The sequence below is a fragment of the Phyllobates terribilis genome, unplaced genomic scaffold (assembly GCF_046119375.1).
Source record: "Phyllobates terribilis strain yellow unplaced genomic scaffold, ASM4611937v1 Scaffold_3__8_contigs__length_932513732, whole genome shotgun sequence".
Taxonomy (NCBI): Eukaryota; Metazoa; Chordata; class Amphibia; order Anura; family Dendrobatidae; genus Phyllobates; species Phyllobates terribilis.
In genome coordinates this window covers 306884231-306904855 of record NW_027362763.1, presented here as the reverse complement: position 1 = coordinate 306904855, position 20625 = coordinate 306884231, and the positions used below count along the sequence as shown (strand labels likewise).

The 20625-nt window shown below is 41.2% G+C and overlaps 1 protein-coding gene across 4 annotated transcripts in view; it reads left to right on the top strand.

The window, feature by feature from the left end:
- The window catches only part of PEX5L (peroxisomal biogenesis factor 5 like), a 408598-nt gene that overhangs the window by 358935 nt on the left and 29038 nt on the right, over positions 1 to 20625 (top strand). For all 4 annotated transcript variants that reach the window (XM_073674969.1, XM_073674971.1, XM_073674970.1 and 1 more), the window contains one exon: positions 10734 to 10820. In XM_073674969.1, the coding sequence (XP_073531070.1) occupies positions 10734 to 10820 (87 nt within the window). The remainder of the gene's footprint in view (positions 1 to 10733; positions 10821 to 20625) is intronic.

The following is a 20625-nucleotide window of genomic DNA, read 5'->3' as shown; positions in this document are numbered from 1 at the left end:
AGTAGGCAGTCACTCATTACCTGTTTATAACTCACATTATCAGAGTCTAGCAGGGAAAGTGAGGGACAGCCGCCGTTGAATGGGGGCGCCAGATTGGTATACTAGGGTGCCAACCTCCATGACAGGCAGTATCAGTTGAGGCTTTTTAAGATAGGGCAGTTTTAAGTCTATATTGTATATGAATGTTTATCATGTTTAAGACTTCCTGGCCCATGTGTGGTTATCTATTTCTATTTTTTGACTCAATGTTAAATAGTCCCTAAGGGATGTAGAACGAGCAAGAAAGCTTGTAAAAGAACTTCAACATGATGTTTCAAGGATGGAGCGAGACTGCCATCTACTGGCCAGAGACAGTCAAACGGAACCAAAATATACAAGGGATGTTGCAGGGAGGGCAGATTCAGACGCTGGACCCGATCAGGTGACTTCCAGGAAGGAGTTCAGAGAGATAAGAGGCCAGCGTGCCAAACCTGAGGGGTCTTTGGCGCCAAGCAGCAGAGAGGAGCAGACGTGCTCCCTGCGTCCTGAGAAACCCCGCGTGACAGGCCAAATCCAGAGGCCTGAGAGGTGCTCCAGCCGGGCACCGGTAAAAGAGCTCCGGATCCCTCACAGTTGTGACCCGAGTGCTGTGCCTGCTGAGGATACTAGGAACTTGATCGCGGTGCTGAGTGAGTTCGTGGAACCCGACATCGGCCGCCGACAGACGAGGCCTGGACCCCCCTATCCAAGGCTCGAGAGACTGCCTCCAACGGCCAAGCAGAGAGGAGGTGCATACGTGAGCAGGGCCGTCACTTCCACTGCTCACTCACGTTACCGGGGACAATTGGGTTTAAGTACTCAGGTTGGGAGGGGAACGGTTGGGGCTAAAGTAGCACAACGTGATTTAATTGAATTCATCCTGAAAGAGACTCACGGCCTAGCGGGAATAACCGGTGACCCCCGCTAGGGCCAAATTCACAGTTAAAGAACTTGTGTGGTGTCTCTCATGCTTGAGGGCATCATCTTACTTTAAGAGACTGCGCCTTATTTTAAGAGACTGCGCCTTACTTTGAGAAATTTTGTATTTTTCTGATATTTCAAACCACTGTTCATTACCCTTGTTGCTAATCCCTTGTTTCAGTATACCTGTTGTATAAAACTGTTTACAAACATCTCTGACTGTTCTCGCCTTGTGTCTCTGTGCGTTGCATTCCGGTACCTGCATTACAGGGATATTGGACAGATCTTGATATAATCATGAACCTTCTTACCTGCATATCACAGGGTTTTTTGGTGTGTTTTAAAAGGAATCAGAATAAAAATTATTATTTTAGAGTTTTTTTCATGTTTACACATATTCTAGTTACCTCTATCTCAATAGAGTTTTTTGTACGTTCAGTATAAAGTAGAGCATGTAGTAGTGCATGTTCTTGTTATCGAGCAGGTGGGGACAGATAACATTGGTTCCATGTTGGTTTTGTTAAAATGTAATGTGTAATTCACAGTTCCATACTACATTTAAAGAAGTAGTCCAGGATTTTTGGCAGGCCTTGGTGCCAGCACTTATAAAACATAGGTCAATATTCAAGTGTCAGGTATTTCTAACCCTCAAGGCACCTTAGTTGCACCTCCAATTCTGATATCTCTTCTGCAGCATCTTTGAGTTTCTTAAAAAGAGAGTAAGTGCTTCTGAGGACAATAATATGGTAATCCAGGATACTTGAACCGGGCAGTACACAGTGGACTTCTGGATCTTTTTTAAGAAGGGGGGCAGACCCGTATAGGAGCAGTATATGTGGTAGCCTGATGGCCGTGCCCAGCGTGTTGTTTTTAGGAAAATTTAAAGACTAGCTGAGGCCAAATGGTAAGCCTTATTGGTAATGTTTTCTCTCACAAAGTTTTTTTGTCTCTTACAAGCTATGCTTATTCCTTACATTTGCTCACTGCTTATAGTACTGCCTTGCAATTTACTTTCAGCCTCTTTAAATCTTCATTTCCATTTTTCATTTTTTTTTTCCATAGACAGGCAGGCACGACTGATGGACAGGCAGGCACAGGTGATAGATAGGCAGGCGGGCACAGTTGATAGACTGGCAGGTATACAGGATATGAGCACTGGGGCTTGAGAAATAGTAAGCGTGTTAATAACGAACATATAACGTTGCTCAGGCACCTCCGTGTTGGAGGAGGTGCCTTAAATTTTAAATGTCCTCCAGCAATTGGCCGGGGACACTTTGGGACAGCGCACATGCTCCCCGTCTCTTAAAGTGGCCGCACGCTCTAAGCACATTGCCCTGAGATCTGTGCACCATGTGCGCACCCTGTGCACTCACAGACCCAGAAGAAGGAGGAAGAGCGGGACGTGGCCCGCAGCAGTGAGTGAGCCGGCGTCCTTGCTGGGGAAGAGGGACAGTGTGCAGGGATGCTGGCGCTACAGTCTGTCCCTTAAACGGAACCTACAAATGGAATGTCTGAACAGACATGTGAACAGAGCCTTAGATTCATGGATTCTGTAATTAAATATGAATATTAGTCTTAATATACATTGTAGAGTTGATGTAAATTGATTTGCAAGACCCAGCCACATCAGTAGTCTGTGGCCTACACATAGGAGCTTTGAGAACCACCTCTTTCCTGACAGCATCCACTGCTCCTTTGCTGATTAGCTGGCCTGGCGCGACATCATCATTGTGTGTGATGCAAATAGTTACATAGTTACATAGTTTTATAGGTTGAAAAGAGACTCCGGTCCTTCAAGTTCAACTTTTCTCCACCAGTTATACCTTCAATATTGATAGATTATTTATCACCCACAATGCCATTTGTTGTGAGGAAATCATCCAGCCCTTTTTTCAATGCTGTCAAAGTATCAGTCATTACTATCTCTTGTGGTCGGGCATTCCACTGTCTGACTGCTATAACTGTAAAGAACTCTTTCCTGTTTAGGTGCCGGAATCGCCTTTCTTCCACCTGTAATGAATGCCCCCTGGTCCTTAGTATGGTCTTTGGAAGAAATAAGTCGTGTGCCAGTCCTTTGTACTGACCACACATGTATTTATACACATAAATAAGATTTCCTCTGAGATGTCTTTCTAAGCTAAACAAGCCCAACTTTTCCAATTTCTCATCATGAGATTATGAGCTTTTGGTGCGTTTTTGATGTTGCAGAATTTCTGCACCTATTATTTAGGCTACTTGCTTTTTTCACTGTGTTTTTGTGTGTTTTTTTTTTTTTAATACGGTTTTATCGTGTTTTTAACGCTGCAGTGTTTGTCTCTTGATTGTTGTGCCATTCTTTAAATAAAGCTGCCTTGCTTCTAAAACTTTATTGACATATGTAGGTGCAGATTACATGAGTTTTTGATGCGTTTCCACCTCGGAAAAGCACTAGAAACATATGTTCGTTTTTTACGTGCAGATTTTCTGCATCTAATGTAAGTCTATGGGGAAACCTGCACAGAAAACGGCGTACCCGCAAGAAAAATTGACAAGGTGCAGATTTGAAAAACGCACCGCAGGTCAGTTTACGCAGCATAAATAAGAAGTACAGTGGCCATGAGGTTTCTATAAATCACATCCAATTTGCTGGAACTATAAGACGTGGCATTTTTGACGCAGGGAAAACACGCACCATCAAAAACGTGATAAAAGCTTAAGGCTGCTATGTGGTACAGTATCAAATGCCTTTACAAAGTCCAAATAAATCACATCAGCCGCATTACCAACATCCAGATTTGCACTTACCTCCTCACAGAAACCCAACATGTTGGTCAGACACGACCTATCTTTCATGAATTCGTGCTGGTTGTCAGTTATTATATGATTCTCTGCAATATATTTTTGCAGGTCACCTCTTATAATGCCACTGAGTTTTTTTTCCAGAAAACAAGTCCCATGATCTCCTCACATTCTTCCCTTTGTCGTTAAAAAAAAAAACTTCTGTTTTTATTTTTGACAAAATATATAAACGGATAGAACATATATTTTAAATAAATGGACATACGTAATTGAAAATAAAATGCATCAGTTTGTATCAGTTTTACAATGGATCGCTTTGTTTTGTTTACAATACACTTGAAGATGTTAAAAATTGCAAAAATGTGGTGTAAAACTGGCCTAAGCCTTATATACTAAGCTTGGATTCGATGGTTCTACATTTATTTTTAGACGGACTGATAGTTTAATGAGGGAACCACTGTACTGCTGTAAAGACAAAATGATTTGTAATGGATAATTTGTGCATAGAGCGTCTTCACAATAGGACAGGATACTGAAATCCCTAACATAATCTTATTACTTGAATTCCTATTATGGGACTGATCAGAATCTATTGCCTGACTGCTGAGGGAGATTGGATTCATTATTATTCCCTGGCCTTTACTTCTGCTGGGTAGAGTGTCTATTGTCTCAATCACGCATGCAGCCAACACTGACGATGATAACATCATTGTAGAAAATGTGTTCATACTTGTGGCTTTTGAGAAGAGGTATTGTAGCGCCTGAACAGAGTATTAGAGCAATTGTACAGTAGGTATGTCTTGTACAGCCTCTAACAGATCAACTTATTTATGGGGATCTGTCCTGATAACATTCTATTAATATGCCTAACACCAACACGTAATACTGTGCAAAAGTTTTAGACGTGGGAAAAAATGCTGAATAGTAAGAATGCTTTCAAAAATAGAAGTGTACATAGTTTATTTTTTATCAATTAACAAAATGCAAAGTGAATGAAGAAAAGATAAATCTAAACTGCATCAGTTCATCTAGGTACCCTTGCACACAGTTGTTGAAGGAACTCAGCAGGGAGGTTGTTCCAAACATCTTGTACACTAACCACAGATCTTCTGTGGATGTAGATTACGCAAGTCCTTCGGTCTCTTCATTTAATCCCAAACAGACTCAGTGATGTTGAGATTACAGCTCTGTGGGCCATAGCATCACTTCCAGGACTCCTTTCTTCTTTACAATGAATATATATCTTAATGACAATGGCTGTTTGGGCTCACTGTCCTGCTGCCGAATAAATTTGGAACTTATCAGACACCTCCCTGATAGTATTGCATGACGGATAAGTATCTGCCTGTATTTCTTACAATCTTACCTCCAACTGGCTGTCATTTACCGTCCCCCAGGACAAGCCACCACCTTCTTAGGCCATTTCACCACCTGGCTACTTCATTTCCTTTCTGCTGACATCCCCACTATCATTATGGGTGACTTCACCATCCCCATCGATACTTCCCTCTCAGCTGACTCTAAGCTTCTATCTCTCTTCCTCCTTCAGCCTTACTCAATGGTCTTCCGCAGCCACTCACAAAGATGGCCACACTCTGGACCTCATCTTCACCTGCCTCTGTTCCCTGTCTAACCTCTCTAACTCTCCCCTCCCTCTTTCTGACCACAACCTACTTACATTCTCTACCCTCTCCTCTCCAGGGCAACAATCCCCACTCCACAAACTTGCATACCCTCGCAGAAATCTTAAACACCTTGACCTACACTCACTCTCTGAATCCCTCCTCCCTCTTACAGAAATCAGTTCCTTACATGACACAGATGTTGCTGCCGCTTTATATAACACCACAACAGCTGCAGCTCTCAATTCGGTAGCCCCCCTCACACATACCAAAGCTTGCACAATCAACAGGCAACCCTGGCACACCAGCCTAACCAAAGAACTGCAATGGGCCTCCAGGGTTGCTGAGCGTAGATGGAAAAGGTCCCACTCCAATGAGCACGACATTGCATTCAAACAGTCCCTCACTACCTTCAAGTCCACACTCACTGCAGCAAAACAAACATACTTCTCATCTCTCATATCCTCCCTGTCTCACAACCCTAAACAGCTATTTAACACTTTCAATTCTCTCCTCCGCCCCCCAGCGCCTCCTCCTTCTCCTCTCATCTCAGCCGAAGACTTTGCCTCATTCTTCAAGCAGGAAATTGACACCATCAGACAAAGCTTTTGCCTAAAGTCCCTCCAGCCCCTCCTCACACCTACTCAATCCTCCTCCTCCAAAACCAGCTTCTCCACCATTACGGAAGATCAACTTTCCTCTTTACTCACCAAATCACACATCACCACCTGTGAACTTGACCCAATCCCATCCCAACTCATCCCCAACCTTACCACTATCTTCATCCCAACCCTAAGCCACCTTTTTAACCTGTCACTAACAACTGGTGTCTTCCCCTCATGCTTCAAACATGCCTCAATCACACCCATCCTCAAAAAGCCCTCCCTTAACCCATCCTCTCTGACAAGCTACCTCCCCATATGACTTCTCCCCTATGCCTCAAAACTACTGGAACAAAATGTCCACTTTGAACTGTCCTCCCACCTCTCCTCCTGCTCTCTTTTTGACCGCCTCCAATCTGGCTTTTGACTGCACCATTCTACTGAAACTGCCCTGACTAAAGTCACCAACGACCTACTAACCGCCAAATCAAAGCGACACTACTCTGTTCTCCTCCTCCTAGACCTGTCATCTACCTTCGACACAGTTGATTATTCCCTCTTACTACAAACTCTGTAATCTCTCAGCATCACAGACTTGGCCCTATCTTGGATTGCGTCATACCTAGCAGAAAGGACATTCAGTGTCTCCCACTCACACACCACCTCTTCATCTTGCCCACTATCTGTCGGTATCCCCCAAAGTTCAGTTCTAGGACCCCTGCTCTTCTCCATCTACACCTTTGGCCTGGGGCAGCTCATAGAGTCTCACGGCTTTCAGTATCACCTCTATGCTGATGACACACAGATCTACCTCTCTGGACCCGATATCTCCTCCCTACTAACCAAAATCCCACAATGTCTGTCAGCTATCTCATCCTTCTTCTCTGCTAGATTTCTAAAACTTAACATGGATAAAACTGAATTAATCATCTTTCCACTAGCTCATTCATCTCCCCCCATCTGACCTATCAACGTCAATGGCTGTTCACTCTCCCCAGTCCTGCAAGCTCGCTGCTTTGGGGTAACCCTGGACTCTGATCTCTCCTTCAAACCACATATTCAAGCCATTTCCACTTGCTAACGACTTCAACTCAAAAATCTTTCCCAGATCTTCACATTCCTCAACCACGAATCTGCAAAAACACTAGTGCACGCCCTCATCATCTCCCGCCTTGACTACTGCAAACTCCTGCTCTGTGGCCTTCTTTCCAACACTCTCGCACCCCTCCAATCTATCCTAAACTCTGCTGCCTGAGTAATCCACCTGTCCCCTCGCTATTCCCCGGGCTCTCCTCTCTGTCAATCCCTCCACTGGCTCCCCATTGCCCAGAGCCTCCAGTTCAAGACCCTAATCATGGCTTCCAGTAGTAACCATCGCTCCACGATACCGCTGCATGACTAGCTACCCCCACCTACTGTATCCTCACCTATCCCTTGTAGACTGTGAGCCCTCGCAGGCAGGGTTCTTGCTCCTCCTGTACCAGTCGCCGTAACGTTTTGTTAAAGATCATTGTAATTGTTTTTGTATGTATACCTCTTTTTCACATGTAAAGCTCCATGGAATAAATGGCGCTATAATAATAAATAATAATAGTATGACCTCTAGAGAGTCCTGATTTCAACATCGGGTCTGCGTGGGATTACATGAAGATACTGAAGTAATTGCACAAGCCTATGTCTACAAAAGACCTGTGGTTAGTTTTCTAAGATGTTTGCAGCAACCTCCTTCTTGAGTTCCTGCAACAACTATGCAAGTTCATTCACTTTTCATTTTTTAATTGATAAAAATAAACTGTTAACACCTTTCTAACTTTACAACATTTTTTCACACCTGCCTAAAACTTTTGCATATTAATGTATATCCAACCAGCTAGTGAACCATTACTTCTATTTTGGCAATACTCAAAGGACATGCACTCTTGACTTATGTCCTGAAAATTTTCTTACACAATAGATCATAAAAGCATGACTACACCTGTAAAGGTCAAATAAAACACCTACATTAATGCAGTATAAAGCCATATAGGCGTTTGAAAAATGAGATATTATTTTTATTCCCACTGTAAATCCTGTTTATGCATACATAAAGTTTGCACATGAATGGCAAGAAATCTGATAAAACTACCATTTACTGCCTTTAACATCAACATTTAAGGTGTTGTCCCATCTTGGATATTTATGGTATATGTGCTGTTCTCGAGATAGATGCAGGTCCCACAGTTGGGCAATAATATTTCCTGTGGACATCTCATAAATGTTTGGGATGGGAATAATACTTTAACCTATACTTCACCTGATTTATTATTTTTTCTAGGAGTTAGTGTATGATGATGATAATGATGATATTATTATTATTATTATTATTATTATTATTATTATTTTCTTACAAGGCAAGTATTATTGAAAATCAGTGCAAAGATTTTTTCATTATTACATACTGTAGCTCCAAAATATTCCACACAGCTTTATATTGGTTTAAAAAAAACTATAAAAATATTAAATGGGTTGTGTGCACCTGACAGATGTTATAAACGTATTGCTTATGGATCTGACCGCATGCATTTTCACAGCAGTGTTAGGAATGCACCATGCCACTTTGCCTTCTCTCTATCTTCTATGCTATTTCTGGGCTGCAGAAGAAGGAGAATCTTACAAATATCCAGGGCATTCATCTCTACAAATATTAATTGGAATATTAACATTTATTTTCGTTCATTGCAATGGACATGAAAGAGGCATTATAGCTTTTGCAATTTTCAGGAAAAAAAAGTAAAAAAAAAGGTTTATGCCTCATTCAGACGAATTTTTGGTTCGCAAAAAAAAATCACGAACGAGTGAACAGCTTCATAGGTTATAAAGAGTACTTTTCAATCTGTGAAATACACTGATAGGACATGTGCATGAAAAATGGACATCTGAATGTGACCTTACAGTTTTGGAAAACTTGAGATTCAGTTAGAGAGAAGGATTGACAAATTAGACAGCTCCGGTATAAATGTAGTAGTGTACAATTGGGAATCTTCAGCATAAAAAATGTCCTGGAAATCAAAACTGTTTATTGTGTTTCCATCTGGAGATGCAGAAGGAAAACGTAATAGTAAACCCCGGGTAGCCTAGCAAAAAAGGGAAAGGGGAGGCAAGGAGGAACCCTACTTAAATGATGAGAGCGATAGTACACAACATAAGTCCATAGGACAAAAGAATCAATAGTGAGTTTATCTATTGTTTCCAATGCAACAGACATATTCAGATCAATTATAACTTGTCAATCAGAAGGTCTAAGACTGTATGATTTTTCTAAATGCTGTTCTGGTAGATGCAAATCATTAAAACCAGACTGTAAGTGCTTCACTAGCGAGACCGCAAAAACACCATGATGACGCAGGTACAGAAGATTAGAGACAGGAGATAGCAGAGCCTGGTAACAGTGGCATGATATGACATACAAGATGATTTCAGAAGAATGGGCATCTCAATACAGGCTAAAGAACATCACTATGAAAGGGGGTTTGAGAGAGGACATGAATTAAATGTCATTTGTACTTACATATGGTGTACTTTTATATAAAAGCTACATACAACCTAATGCGTATCTTGATTAACTTGGTATTTTTTTGCACTGATTATGCGTGTTAGGGGTCACTCTATAAATGGAGTTTATCATCCCCATTACACCCAAAAAAAACTGGCAACAAAAAGTCACAAAATTTATCGCAGGTGAAACCTGCAAACATTTATGCGACTTTTTTGCCTTTTTTGTGACAGCACTTTTCTAAAAAAATAAAAAATAGAAAAAAGCAGGGCATGCCATAACACTATAAATTTACTTTTGGTTAGGGTAGCTCATGGATAGGTCAGATTTCATTTTCTGGTGCACAAACAGCCCAATGATGTGGCAAATTGGTTAGGAGGCATGTACCTCTTAGTAAATATGGCACACCTTACTGTGGGTACAAGACTGGTAAATGAAATGCCAGTCATGATAAACTTCCAGCTATATTCCTGAAATCATCAGAGATTGAAGGAAGGAAAGCAAATCACAGAAAATGGGATAAAATATATTTCTAATCACACAAATAGGTCATAGGTGGTGATAAAAGGAAAGGTTAAAATTCCAAATCCGTTCAGAATTCAGACACATGGCGCAGGTGGATAACTCTCATAAACATCAATTTACAACTACTATTAATGATGGTGTACCTGCATAAAATTATACTCACAAATACATAGGGTTTCTATGGGGTGCCAGTCATACAGTTCCATGTAGTGCCCGTGTAGTGCCAGCTTACAGACTATTAGTGACACCCATAGTGTTAGATTAGGTGGGCAGTCTAGTGTCTTCTAAGTACACTACACAAAGCACTGACACCCAATTCTTCCCAACAACATAAGGCCAAGGTGCGTCCTACACAAATGCTAAAATGAAATATTAGTTTGAATTTTGGCCAAATATGTAGGCTCACAAGTGCCATCAGAGGTCTTTCATGACACTGCACCAATACAAGGTCAAATAAAATGTTGATATACAGTATAGTACTGTCATGTCAGTGTAGGGTTCTCCACGTTCGCCTTCAAACAAATGGGCTAACAAGTTCTAGACTATTAGAATTCATGGAATATCAGACTTCTGATTATAGAAAGGGCAAGGTACTAATTAAGCAAGCAAATGTAGAATTAGGGATTCAGAATTGGGAATAATCTAGTATGATTAATATACAATATACACAATATGCTGCATTAACAGTAAATGTTTAGAGTGCTTTATAACATAATGTTTAATGCTTTTTTTCAGGGTAGAGAATCGCGCTTGGGAGGAGCATATTTGTCTAGAAACCAGTCATTAGAAGAAGAATTTGAGAGAGCAAAGGCTGCAGTTGAGGTAATGTGTATCACATACTGTAGAAATGTATGTTCATGTCATATCACCATAAAGGCAGAAAATGTCAATTACTAATTAAAAAAACACATTTGTAGTCTACTCCCATTTTCTTTAAAAAAAAAAATCTGAATAGCATGAACCTTAGGCTTCATGCCCACGATGCATTTTTCAAGCGTTTTTGCTGCGGAATTTCTGCTGCGGAAACGCTTGAAAAACGCTTGGTAATACGTGCCCCATGGTCCCCAATGACAATCCGCATGTTCTGTGCCCATGCTGCGGAATTTTCCGTAGCGGATTTTATGTGCGGAAAAATCCGTAGCATGTCCATTATTTGTGCGTTTACGCATGCGGAATCGCCTACTCAATGCATTAGAAAAACGCATGGCAATTCCGCATGTCAAAAACGCGTGTTAAATTCCGCACGCGGTTTTACTGGCAAGGACATGCAGAAATGAAGCGGAAATTTTCCGCTTCATTTCTGCATCGTGGGCCCATAGCCTAAGTTGAGAACCTGATTGAAGTCCATCTATCCAAAGATGAATGAAAGCTGAAGCTGGCGAGGATTCCACCAACAATTTCAGCCCAAAAGTTCTCTTAGGCTATGTGCCCACGATGCAGAAATGCTCCGGATTTTTTCCTGAGCGTTTCTGCATCTCCCTGGTAGAAAAAACGCATGCGGATTGTACATGCGGATTGTACATGTGTTTTTCCTGCCAGGGACATGCGGATGTGAAGCGTTCTTCACTTTCATTTCTGCATGCGGGTTGACAAGCGTTTTCCAAGCGATTTTAGCATCACTTGGAAAGTGCTTGACAACTTGGTCACACTATATAAATCCATGCAAACAGCATGGATTTATATAGTGTGACCGTAAAGAATGGTAAAAAATAAAAAAATAAATCTATACTTACCTTCTGATGGCCCCCGGAGTCTTGCTTCGCTCCGTCCTGGCTTGCCGGCAGCTCGCGGTACACTACACTGAAGGACCTGCCGTCACATGACTATGACATCAGCGCAGGTCCTTCAGTCCACCGCGATCTGCCGGCAAGCGAAGACAAGCGCACTGCGGGCCATCAGAAGGTAAATATAATATTTATTTTTTATTTTATTCTTTTATTTACAGGTACTATGGAACCCGGGTCCGGAGGAGAGTCTCCTGTCCTCCACACCCGGGTACCATCCGCACATTGAAACGCATGTAATCCGCATGTACAGATGCAGTGATGTGGAATCCATGCGTTCCAATGCAAGTCAATGGCGGCGAAAACGCAGCGCTTCTGCAAAATAATTGGTAGTTCTGCGTTTTTTTCCGCAATGATAACCCACAGCGGAAATTTCTGCAGCATGTGCACAGCACATGCGGATTATCATTGGGGAACATGGCAGAACTTCTACCAAGCGTTTTTTAAGCGTTTCTGCAGCGGAATTGCCGCTGCGGAAACGCTTAAAAAACGCATCGTGGGCACACAGCCTTATATTTCTTTTTAGGAAAAAAAGGGTATCAAGCTGGTTGTATCTTTATTTTTTGTTTCCTATAAGATAAGCTCTACAAGAGCCATCTAACCACTACTGATCCCCCTCCATCAGTAAAATTCACATGCAAATTCAACTAGGTTCAAACAGACATGTTGACAGAGAAGTCAGAAGAGTCACAGTTGGCTGCACAGTTGTACAGGAAAGAGGTGTTTTATGTCTGTGGTCACCTTAAAGATACATTCATCACCGGCTGATTTGCTGAAGAGTTTCTACAAATCGACAGAAACCCTGAGCAACAAATCCACACCAAATGGGATTTTGTTACAGTTTTTCTCGCTCCCATAGTAACAGTAGGTAGTATACAGCGCCTAGGCAGGTGAGTATAAAAAGTTTTTTTGTATACCACTTCAATTTATTTTTGAGGATTGCAAATAATGGAAAGGATTCAGTTCAAATCCCACCAAGGACAACATCTGCAAGGAGTTTGTATGTTCTCCCCATGTTTGCGTGGGTTTCCTCCAGGTTCTCCGGTTTCCTCCCACACTCCAAAGACATACTGATAGGGAATGTAGATTGTGAGCCCCAATAGGGACAGTGATGATAATGAGTGTAAAGTGCTGAGGAATATGATGGCGCTATATAAGCGAGTAAAATAAGTAAATAGTAAATAAGAATTGTATTATAGATTTTGTTTAATCTCAAAACTCCTTCAATTAAAGCCAATTCAGGAAAAAAACAAAAACTATGGATTTGCAGTCACTACAATTACCATCTCATTTGGGAACTACTATCATTTAGGGTTGGTTCATACATTAGGTGTTTTTTTTTTCTTAGCTGCATCTTGAAAAAAAAATGTAAGGCTGTGTGCCCACGATGCGTTTTTTAAGCTTTTCCGCAGTGGCAAAAACGCTGCAAAAATGCTTAAAAAACGCATGGTAGAAGGCCTGCCATGTTCCTCAATGATAATCCGCATGTGCTATGCACATGCTGCGGAAATTTCCGCTGCGGATTATCATTGCGGAAAAAAAAGCAGCACTACGAATTATTTTGCGTAAGTGCTGCGTCCTCGCCGCCATTGACTTGCATTAGATCGCATGGATTACGCATCACTGTATATGTAGATGCGTAATCCACGCGTTCTAATGTGCGGATGGTATCCGGGTGTAGAGAAGAGGAGACTCTCCTCCTGACCTGGGTACCATAGAAAACTGTAAAAAAAAAGAATAAAATAAAAAATAAATATATACTTACCTTCTGGCGGCCCGCGGTGCGCTCCTCCTCGCATGCCGGCAGTTCGCGATGTACTGAAGGACCTGCACTGACGTCATAGTCATGTGACGGGTCACGCGACGCTGACGTCGGCAGGTCCTTCAGTGTACCGCTGCCGGCAAGAGAGAACAGAGGGAAAGCAGGACACCGGGGGCCATCAGAAGGTAAGTATATACAGTACAGACCAAAAGTTTGGACACATCTTCTCATTTAAAGATTTTTCTGTATTTTCATGACTATGAAAATTGTACATTCACACTGAAGGCATCAAAACTATGAATTAACACATGTGGAATTATATACTTAATAAAAAAGTGTGAAACAACTGAAAATATGTCTTATATTCTAGGTTCTTCAAAGCAGTCACCTTTTTCTTTGATGACTGCTTTGCACACTCTTGGAATTCTCTTGATGAGCTTCAAGAGGTAGTCACCGGAAATGGTTTTCACTTCACAGGTGTGCCCTGTCAGGTTTAATAAGTGGGATTTCTTGCCTTATAAATGGGGTTGGGAGCATCAGTTGTGTTGTGCAGAAGTCAGGTGGATACACAGCTGACAGTCCTACTGAATAGACTGTTAAAATTTGTATTATGGCAAGAATAAAGCAGCTACGTAAAGAAAAATGAGTGACCATCATTACTTTAAGAAATGAAGGTCAGTCAGTCTGATAAATTGGGCAAACTTTGAAAGTGTCCCCAAGTGCAGTTGCAAAAACCGTCAAGTGCTACAAAGAAACTGGCTCACATGAGGACCGCCCCAGGAAAGGAAGACCAAGAGTCACCTCTGCTTCTGAGGATTAGTTTATCCGAGTTACCAGCCTCAGAAATCACAGGTTAACAGCAGCTCAGATTAGAGACCAGGTCAATGGCACACAGAGTTCTAGCAGCAGACACATCTCTACAACAACTGTTAAGAGGAGACTTTGTGCAGCAGGCCTTCATGGTAAAATAGCTGCTAGGAAACCACTGCTAAGGACAGGCAACAAGCAGAAGTGACTTGTTTGGGCTAAAGAACACAAGGAATGGACATTAAACCAGTGGAAATCTGTGCTTTGGTCTGATGAGTCCAAATTTGAGATCTCTGGTTCCAACCACCGTGTCTTTGTGCGAAGCAGAAAAAGTGAACGGATAGACTCTACATGCCTGGTTCCCACCGTGAAGCATGGAGGAGGAGGTATGATGGTGTGGGGGTGCTTTGCTGGTGACACTGTTGGGGATTTATTCAAAATTGAAGGCATACTGAACCAGCATGGCTACCACAGCATCTTGCAGCGGCATGCTATTTCATCCGGTTTGCATTTAGTTGGACCATCATTGGTCAGCACAATGACCCCAAGCACACCTCCAGGCTGTGTAAGGGCTATTTGACCAAGAGGGAGAGTGATGGGATGCTACACCAGATGACCTGGCCTCCACAGTCACCAGACCTGAACTCAATCGAGATGGTTTGGGGTAAGCTGGACCGCAGAGTGAAGGCAAAAGGGCCAACAAGTGGTAAGCATCTCTGGGAACTCCTTCAAGATTGTTGGAAGACCATTTTTGGTGACTACCTCTTGAAGCTCATCAAGAGAATGCCAAGAGTGTGCAAAGCAGTCATCAAAGCAAAAGGTGGCTACTTTGAAGAATCTAGAAAATAAGATATTTTCAATTGTTTCACACTTTTTTGTTAAGTATATAATTCCACATGTGTTAATTCATAGTTTTGATGCCTTCAATGTGAATGTACAATTTTCATTGTCATGAAAATACAGAAAAATCTATAAATGAGAAGGTGTGTCCAAACTTTTGGTCTGTACTGTATATATATATATTTTTTTGACATTCTCTCGGGTCACACTATATAAATCCATGCTGTTTGCATGGATTTATATAGTGTGACCAAGTTGACAAGCACTTTCCAAGTGATGCTAAAATCTCTTGGAAAGCGCTTGTCAACCCACATGCGGAAATGCAAGTGAAGAACGCTTCACATCCGCATGTCCCTGGCAGGAAAAACGCATGTACAATCCGCATGTACAATCCGCATGTACAATCCGCATGCGTTTTTTCTGCCAGGGAGATGCAGAAACGCTCAGGAAAAAATCCTGAGCATTTATGCATCGTGGGCACATAGCCTAACCGATCTTAAAGAAGCCTTCCCATGAAGTTTTTTTTTTTCACTAAATCGGTGCATATGTGTCTGTAGTGTAGTGTGTGTTAATATACTCACCCACCACCACCTTCTCCTTTATCCTGCATCCCAGCGCCGTTCTGCTCCACTTCTGAGTGACGTCACCGCTCTTCACACTCTCCGGGACACACTGTACTTTGTGTGACCCACAAGTGGCTTTTACAATATAAGCCTTTGGAGCGTCAGAGCGAGGTTTGATAGACTTACATAGTAAAAGAGACTTCCCGCACACAGAGCATAAAGTGAAGTAGATAGGCTGAAGAGCGGACACGTCACGCAGAAGTGGAAAGGAACGGCGCTGGATACTGGAAAACGCTGCAGTAGGTGAGAATGTTAACACACACAAACTACACTACATATACACAGATTTAGTGAAAAAACCTCATGGGATTGCTTCATTAACCCCTTTCCAATGTGTGTCGTAATAGTACAGCACATGTCAGGTCCATCCCTTTAGTGCGGGCTCCAGCGATGAGCCCGCACCTTTCCGGGCACATGACAGCAGACCGGTACAGCTGTCATGTGTTCCTAACAGCTGCGGGTGGAATCGTGATCCACCCACTGCTGTTAACTAGTTAAATGCCACTGTCAATCTCTGCAGCTGCATTTAACTCGTGCTTACCGGAAGCGTGTCACTAACCCCACCCATCGGCGACCCCGTCACATGATCTCGGGTTGCCTATGGGCTGGCATGACAACCTGGGGTCTGCAGGAGACCCATGCGGTTGTCATTGCCAGATTGCTATGAGCGCCACCCAGCGGTCAGCGCTCATAGCAGATGAGCAATTCTGCTACACACAGGCAATCTGATGATTGCCTGTCTGTAGCAGAGGCAATTAGACAATTGCAGCTTCAAGTCTCCCATGGAGACTATTGAAGCATGCAAAAAGTAAAAAAAAAATGTTTTTAAAAATATAAAAAAAATATAAAAGTTTAAATCACCCCCTTTTCGCCCCATTCAAAATAAAACAATAAAAATAAATCACATATACACATATTTGGTATCGCAACATTCAGAATTGCCCGATCTGTCAATATAAAAAAAGAATTAGTCCGATTGGTAAACGGCGTAACAGAAAAAAATTCTAAATGACAGAATTACGTTTTTTTGGTCGCCATTACATTGCAATAAAATGCAATAAGGGGCGATCAAAGCATTGTATCTACCCAAAATTATATCAATAAAAATGTCAACTCGGCACGCAAAAAATAAGCCCTCACCGGCCCAAGATCCTGAAAAATGGAGATGCTATGGGTCTCGGAAATGGCGCCAATTTTTTATTTATTTTTTTTAACAAACTTTGGATTTTTTTTCACCACTTAAAGGGGTTGTCCACTACTTTTACATTGATGCCCTATCCGTAGGATAGGGCATCAATGTATGATCGGCCGGGGTCCCGCAAGCAGCACCCCCGCCGATCAGCTGTTATCGGTGCCGGCGGCGGCCGCCAGCCAGAAGTGCTCACCTGCAGGGCTCCGCCGTCAAGTGGTAGTGGCCGTCATAGTGTACTGCACATCCGTCTCCTGTTCAATTTAATGGTAGGCGGATGTGCAGTACACCGTGGCGGCCACTACCACTTAACGGCAGAGCCCCGCAGGTGAGTACTTCTGGCCGGCGGCCGCCGCCGCCAGCACCGGTAACAGCTGATCGACGGGGGTGCTGCGTGTGGGACCCCGGCCGATCATACATTGATGCCCTATCCTATGGATAGGGCATCAATGTGAAAGTAATGGACAACTTCTTTAAATAAAAATGAACCTATACATGTTTGGTATCTACGATCTTGTAATGACATGGAGAATCATAATGGCAGGTCAGTTTTAGCATTAAGTGAACATGGTAAAAAAAAAACAACACCTGTGGATTGCACTTTTTTGCAATTTCATCGCACTTGGAATTTTTTTCCCTTTTTCCAGTACACAATATGGTAAAACCAATGGTGTAGTTCAAAAGTACAACTTGTCCCACAAAAATTAAGCCCTCACATGGCCATAATGACCAAAAAAATAAAAAAGTTATGGCTTTGGGAAGAAGGGGAGCAAAAAAACGAAAACGCAAAAACAGAAAATGGCCCGGTCATGAAGGGGTTAAAGGTTTCTCTTCTGATTTTAACTGTCTTTCAAGAGGTAATCATAATCAGGGAGATTGATCAAAAGTAGTGTAATAGAAAGTGGACCAGTTGTTGAAGTCATCCATTCCATTCCAATTCTCATTTTATAAGGTCATTTAGAAAAGAAAAAGCTGAAACCTGAATGGTTGCTATGAGCCACTGCTCTACTTTCCCTTTCATTCGTTTTGGCTCAGTCTCATGCACCAAAGCTCTAATTTCATAATTTCTTATGCTGTAAATTTAGTGATATGACAATAATGACAAAGACAAGGGCAGCCAAGGTAATCGCAACACGGCTGTTGTCACCGTCACTTCTTTTATTTAGAACTCCCTTATATAGTATTGGGGAGTGCTAAAAAATTTAATGTTACGTTAAGGTTTTTCTTCTTTTTTTAGGGGATGATATGGGGGGATAAAGCGAGTTAATAATGCATCAAGGCCTTTAACATATTAGCAATAATTTCAGAAGCTCTGATCTTAATCTACTCATCAGTGTCACCTGTGCTGAAACCATGGACATGTAAGCAACATATTTTTCACAAGACATACATTTATAAACCACCAGAATCTTACTGGGAAATTTTCTTATTGTACAAAATCAACATTTTACTCTACAAAATATGAGATTTAGATGAAGGTGACGGGTGATTGTTGCACAAAAAAGTGAGCTTTATTTATCGCTCAAATATTTGATCTGGATAAAATGAAAAAGTCTCTGGGAGATGATGGTTATTTCATAGTGAAGGCTTTATTTATGGATAGTGTGGGCATAGCGAGATGGCAGATGTAATTACTCAGAAGCCATTCATTTAAAGACTATATATCAGCTTCCGATGTATAAGTTCATCTATTCTGAGACCTACAGTACAGTAATTTTGTAGTCATCTAGATTTACACAAAAATTCACACTCCATTTTCTAAGTTTATCAATCAGACCACAAAAGGGCTGCCATCCCTACAAATAGGCAATGAAAAAAACTGTTTGACTGAATATTTATTGGTCAAAGGGGCCACCAAAATAAGTGTATTTTACAAATGTGAGCAAAAAAATTTAAATATGAAGTCCAAAATTCAGTACTGACAGGTTCTATATACATTGTTGTGTTAACATTAATACCTGGTATGGATTCAAATCACCATCGATATCAATATTTAAATCTTAAATAGGTTCAACAGTTGCAAATATGTGCAAAGAGGGTTAAACATCTTTTTCAGGTGGTAACACTCCATAACCCCCTGAAAAAGCGCTAAATAAATGCTAAAACAATGAACATATGTATTGCAAGGTAAAATTGACTTGTGTGCTTTTGTTTAGTCTTTTGAGCTTCTTTTAATTCGTTTCCAAAGATGTGAAATAGCTAAACGTGCCCGGACCATTGTTCAGGTGGCTTCCGCTTGCAAGCTGCTTACTAGCCATCTAAAGCCAATAGCCAAAGATGACGCAAACAACTCTCAGAAAGGACTCCAAAAAAGACTGTTCAGGACAGAAGACGTCAACATGTCTTGAAGTATCTCCCTCCTGAAAAATACACTGAGTTAACACATGTCTAAAATACGTTATGTGCACATACTGTATCTATACCACCGCAGTTTTGGTCTTCCTGACCGAGCCGCATTTTTCAAATCTGACGTGTCTCCATATGTGATAATAATTTGTAATGCTTTTATCGCGTAAAGTGATTGTTTTTTGTGACACAATGCCCTTTATGTTAGTTGCCAATTTAGGTTGATATGATTGGCATTTATATATGTAAATATCTGAAAATTGTTTCAAATTTTGAAAAATTAGCAATTTTCAAAATATAAATTTTAATATCCTTAAAACAGATAGTCACGCCACACAAAATAGCTTAACAGGAATTAACGCAAAGTGGAAAGAAAAAAATGAAAGATTACATTTATTGCACTAAAATATTGATTTAGCCCTAAAATTTTAACTTTCACAAGAGATAATAGGAAAAAATGAAACCACAATTTCTCACAAATGCGGAAATATCTCATATGTGGTCGGAAACTGCTGTTGGACACAAAACAGGTCAGGAGGGAAGGAGCACAATTTGACTTTTTGAGCACACCGTTTTGGATTTGCAGAGCCCTTGAGGTGCCAAAATAATATAAACTGAAAAGTGACCCAATTTTGGAAACTAAACCCCTCAAAGTATTCATCTCGGGGTATAAAAGGCTTTTTGAGCCCACAGGTGTTTTCAAAGAATTTTATAACCAAAAGCCATGGAAAATTATGTTTTCCACTAAAATGTTGATTCAGCCTCAAATTTTCATTTCACAAAAGTAATAGGAGAAAATGTACCGCACAATTTGGTACCCAATTTTTCCCAAATGCGGCAGTACACCATATGTTGTTGTGAACCACTATTTTGCCAAATGACAAGGTTTGGAAGGGAAATAATTCTATTTGACTTTTGGAGTACAGATTTTTATGGAATAGTTTGCAGATTCCATTTGCAGAGCTCCCGTAGGTGGCAGAAACCCCCCCAATAATACAACTAAATTTTACTAATTATAGCCATCAAATAAATCATTTAGGGGTATAGGGAGAATTTTGACACTATATGTGTTTCATAGAATTTTATAACACTGGGTTGTGAAAATAAATAACAAATTAGATTTTTTTTCACAAAAAAAATTCCACAAATTGTTCATTTTCACATGGGGAAATAGGAGAACATGCTTCCTATAATATGTAACACAATTTCTTACAAATGCAGTAATATACCATATGTGGTTGGAATCTGCCACACTGCAGGGCTTGGAAGGGAAGCA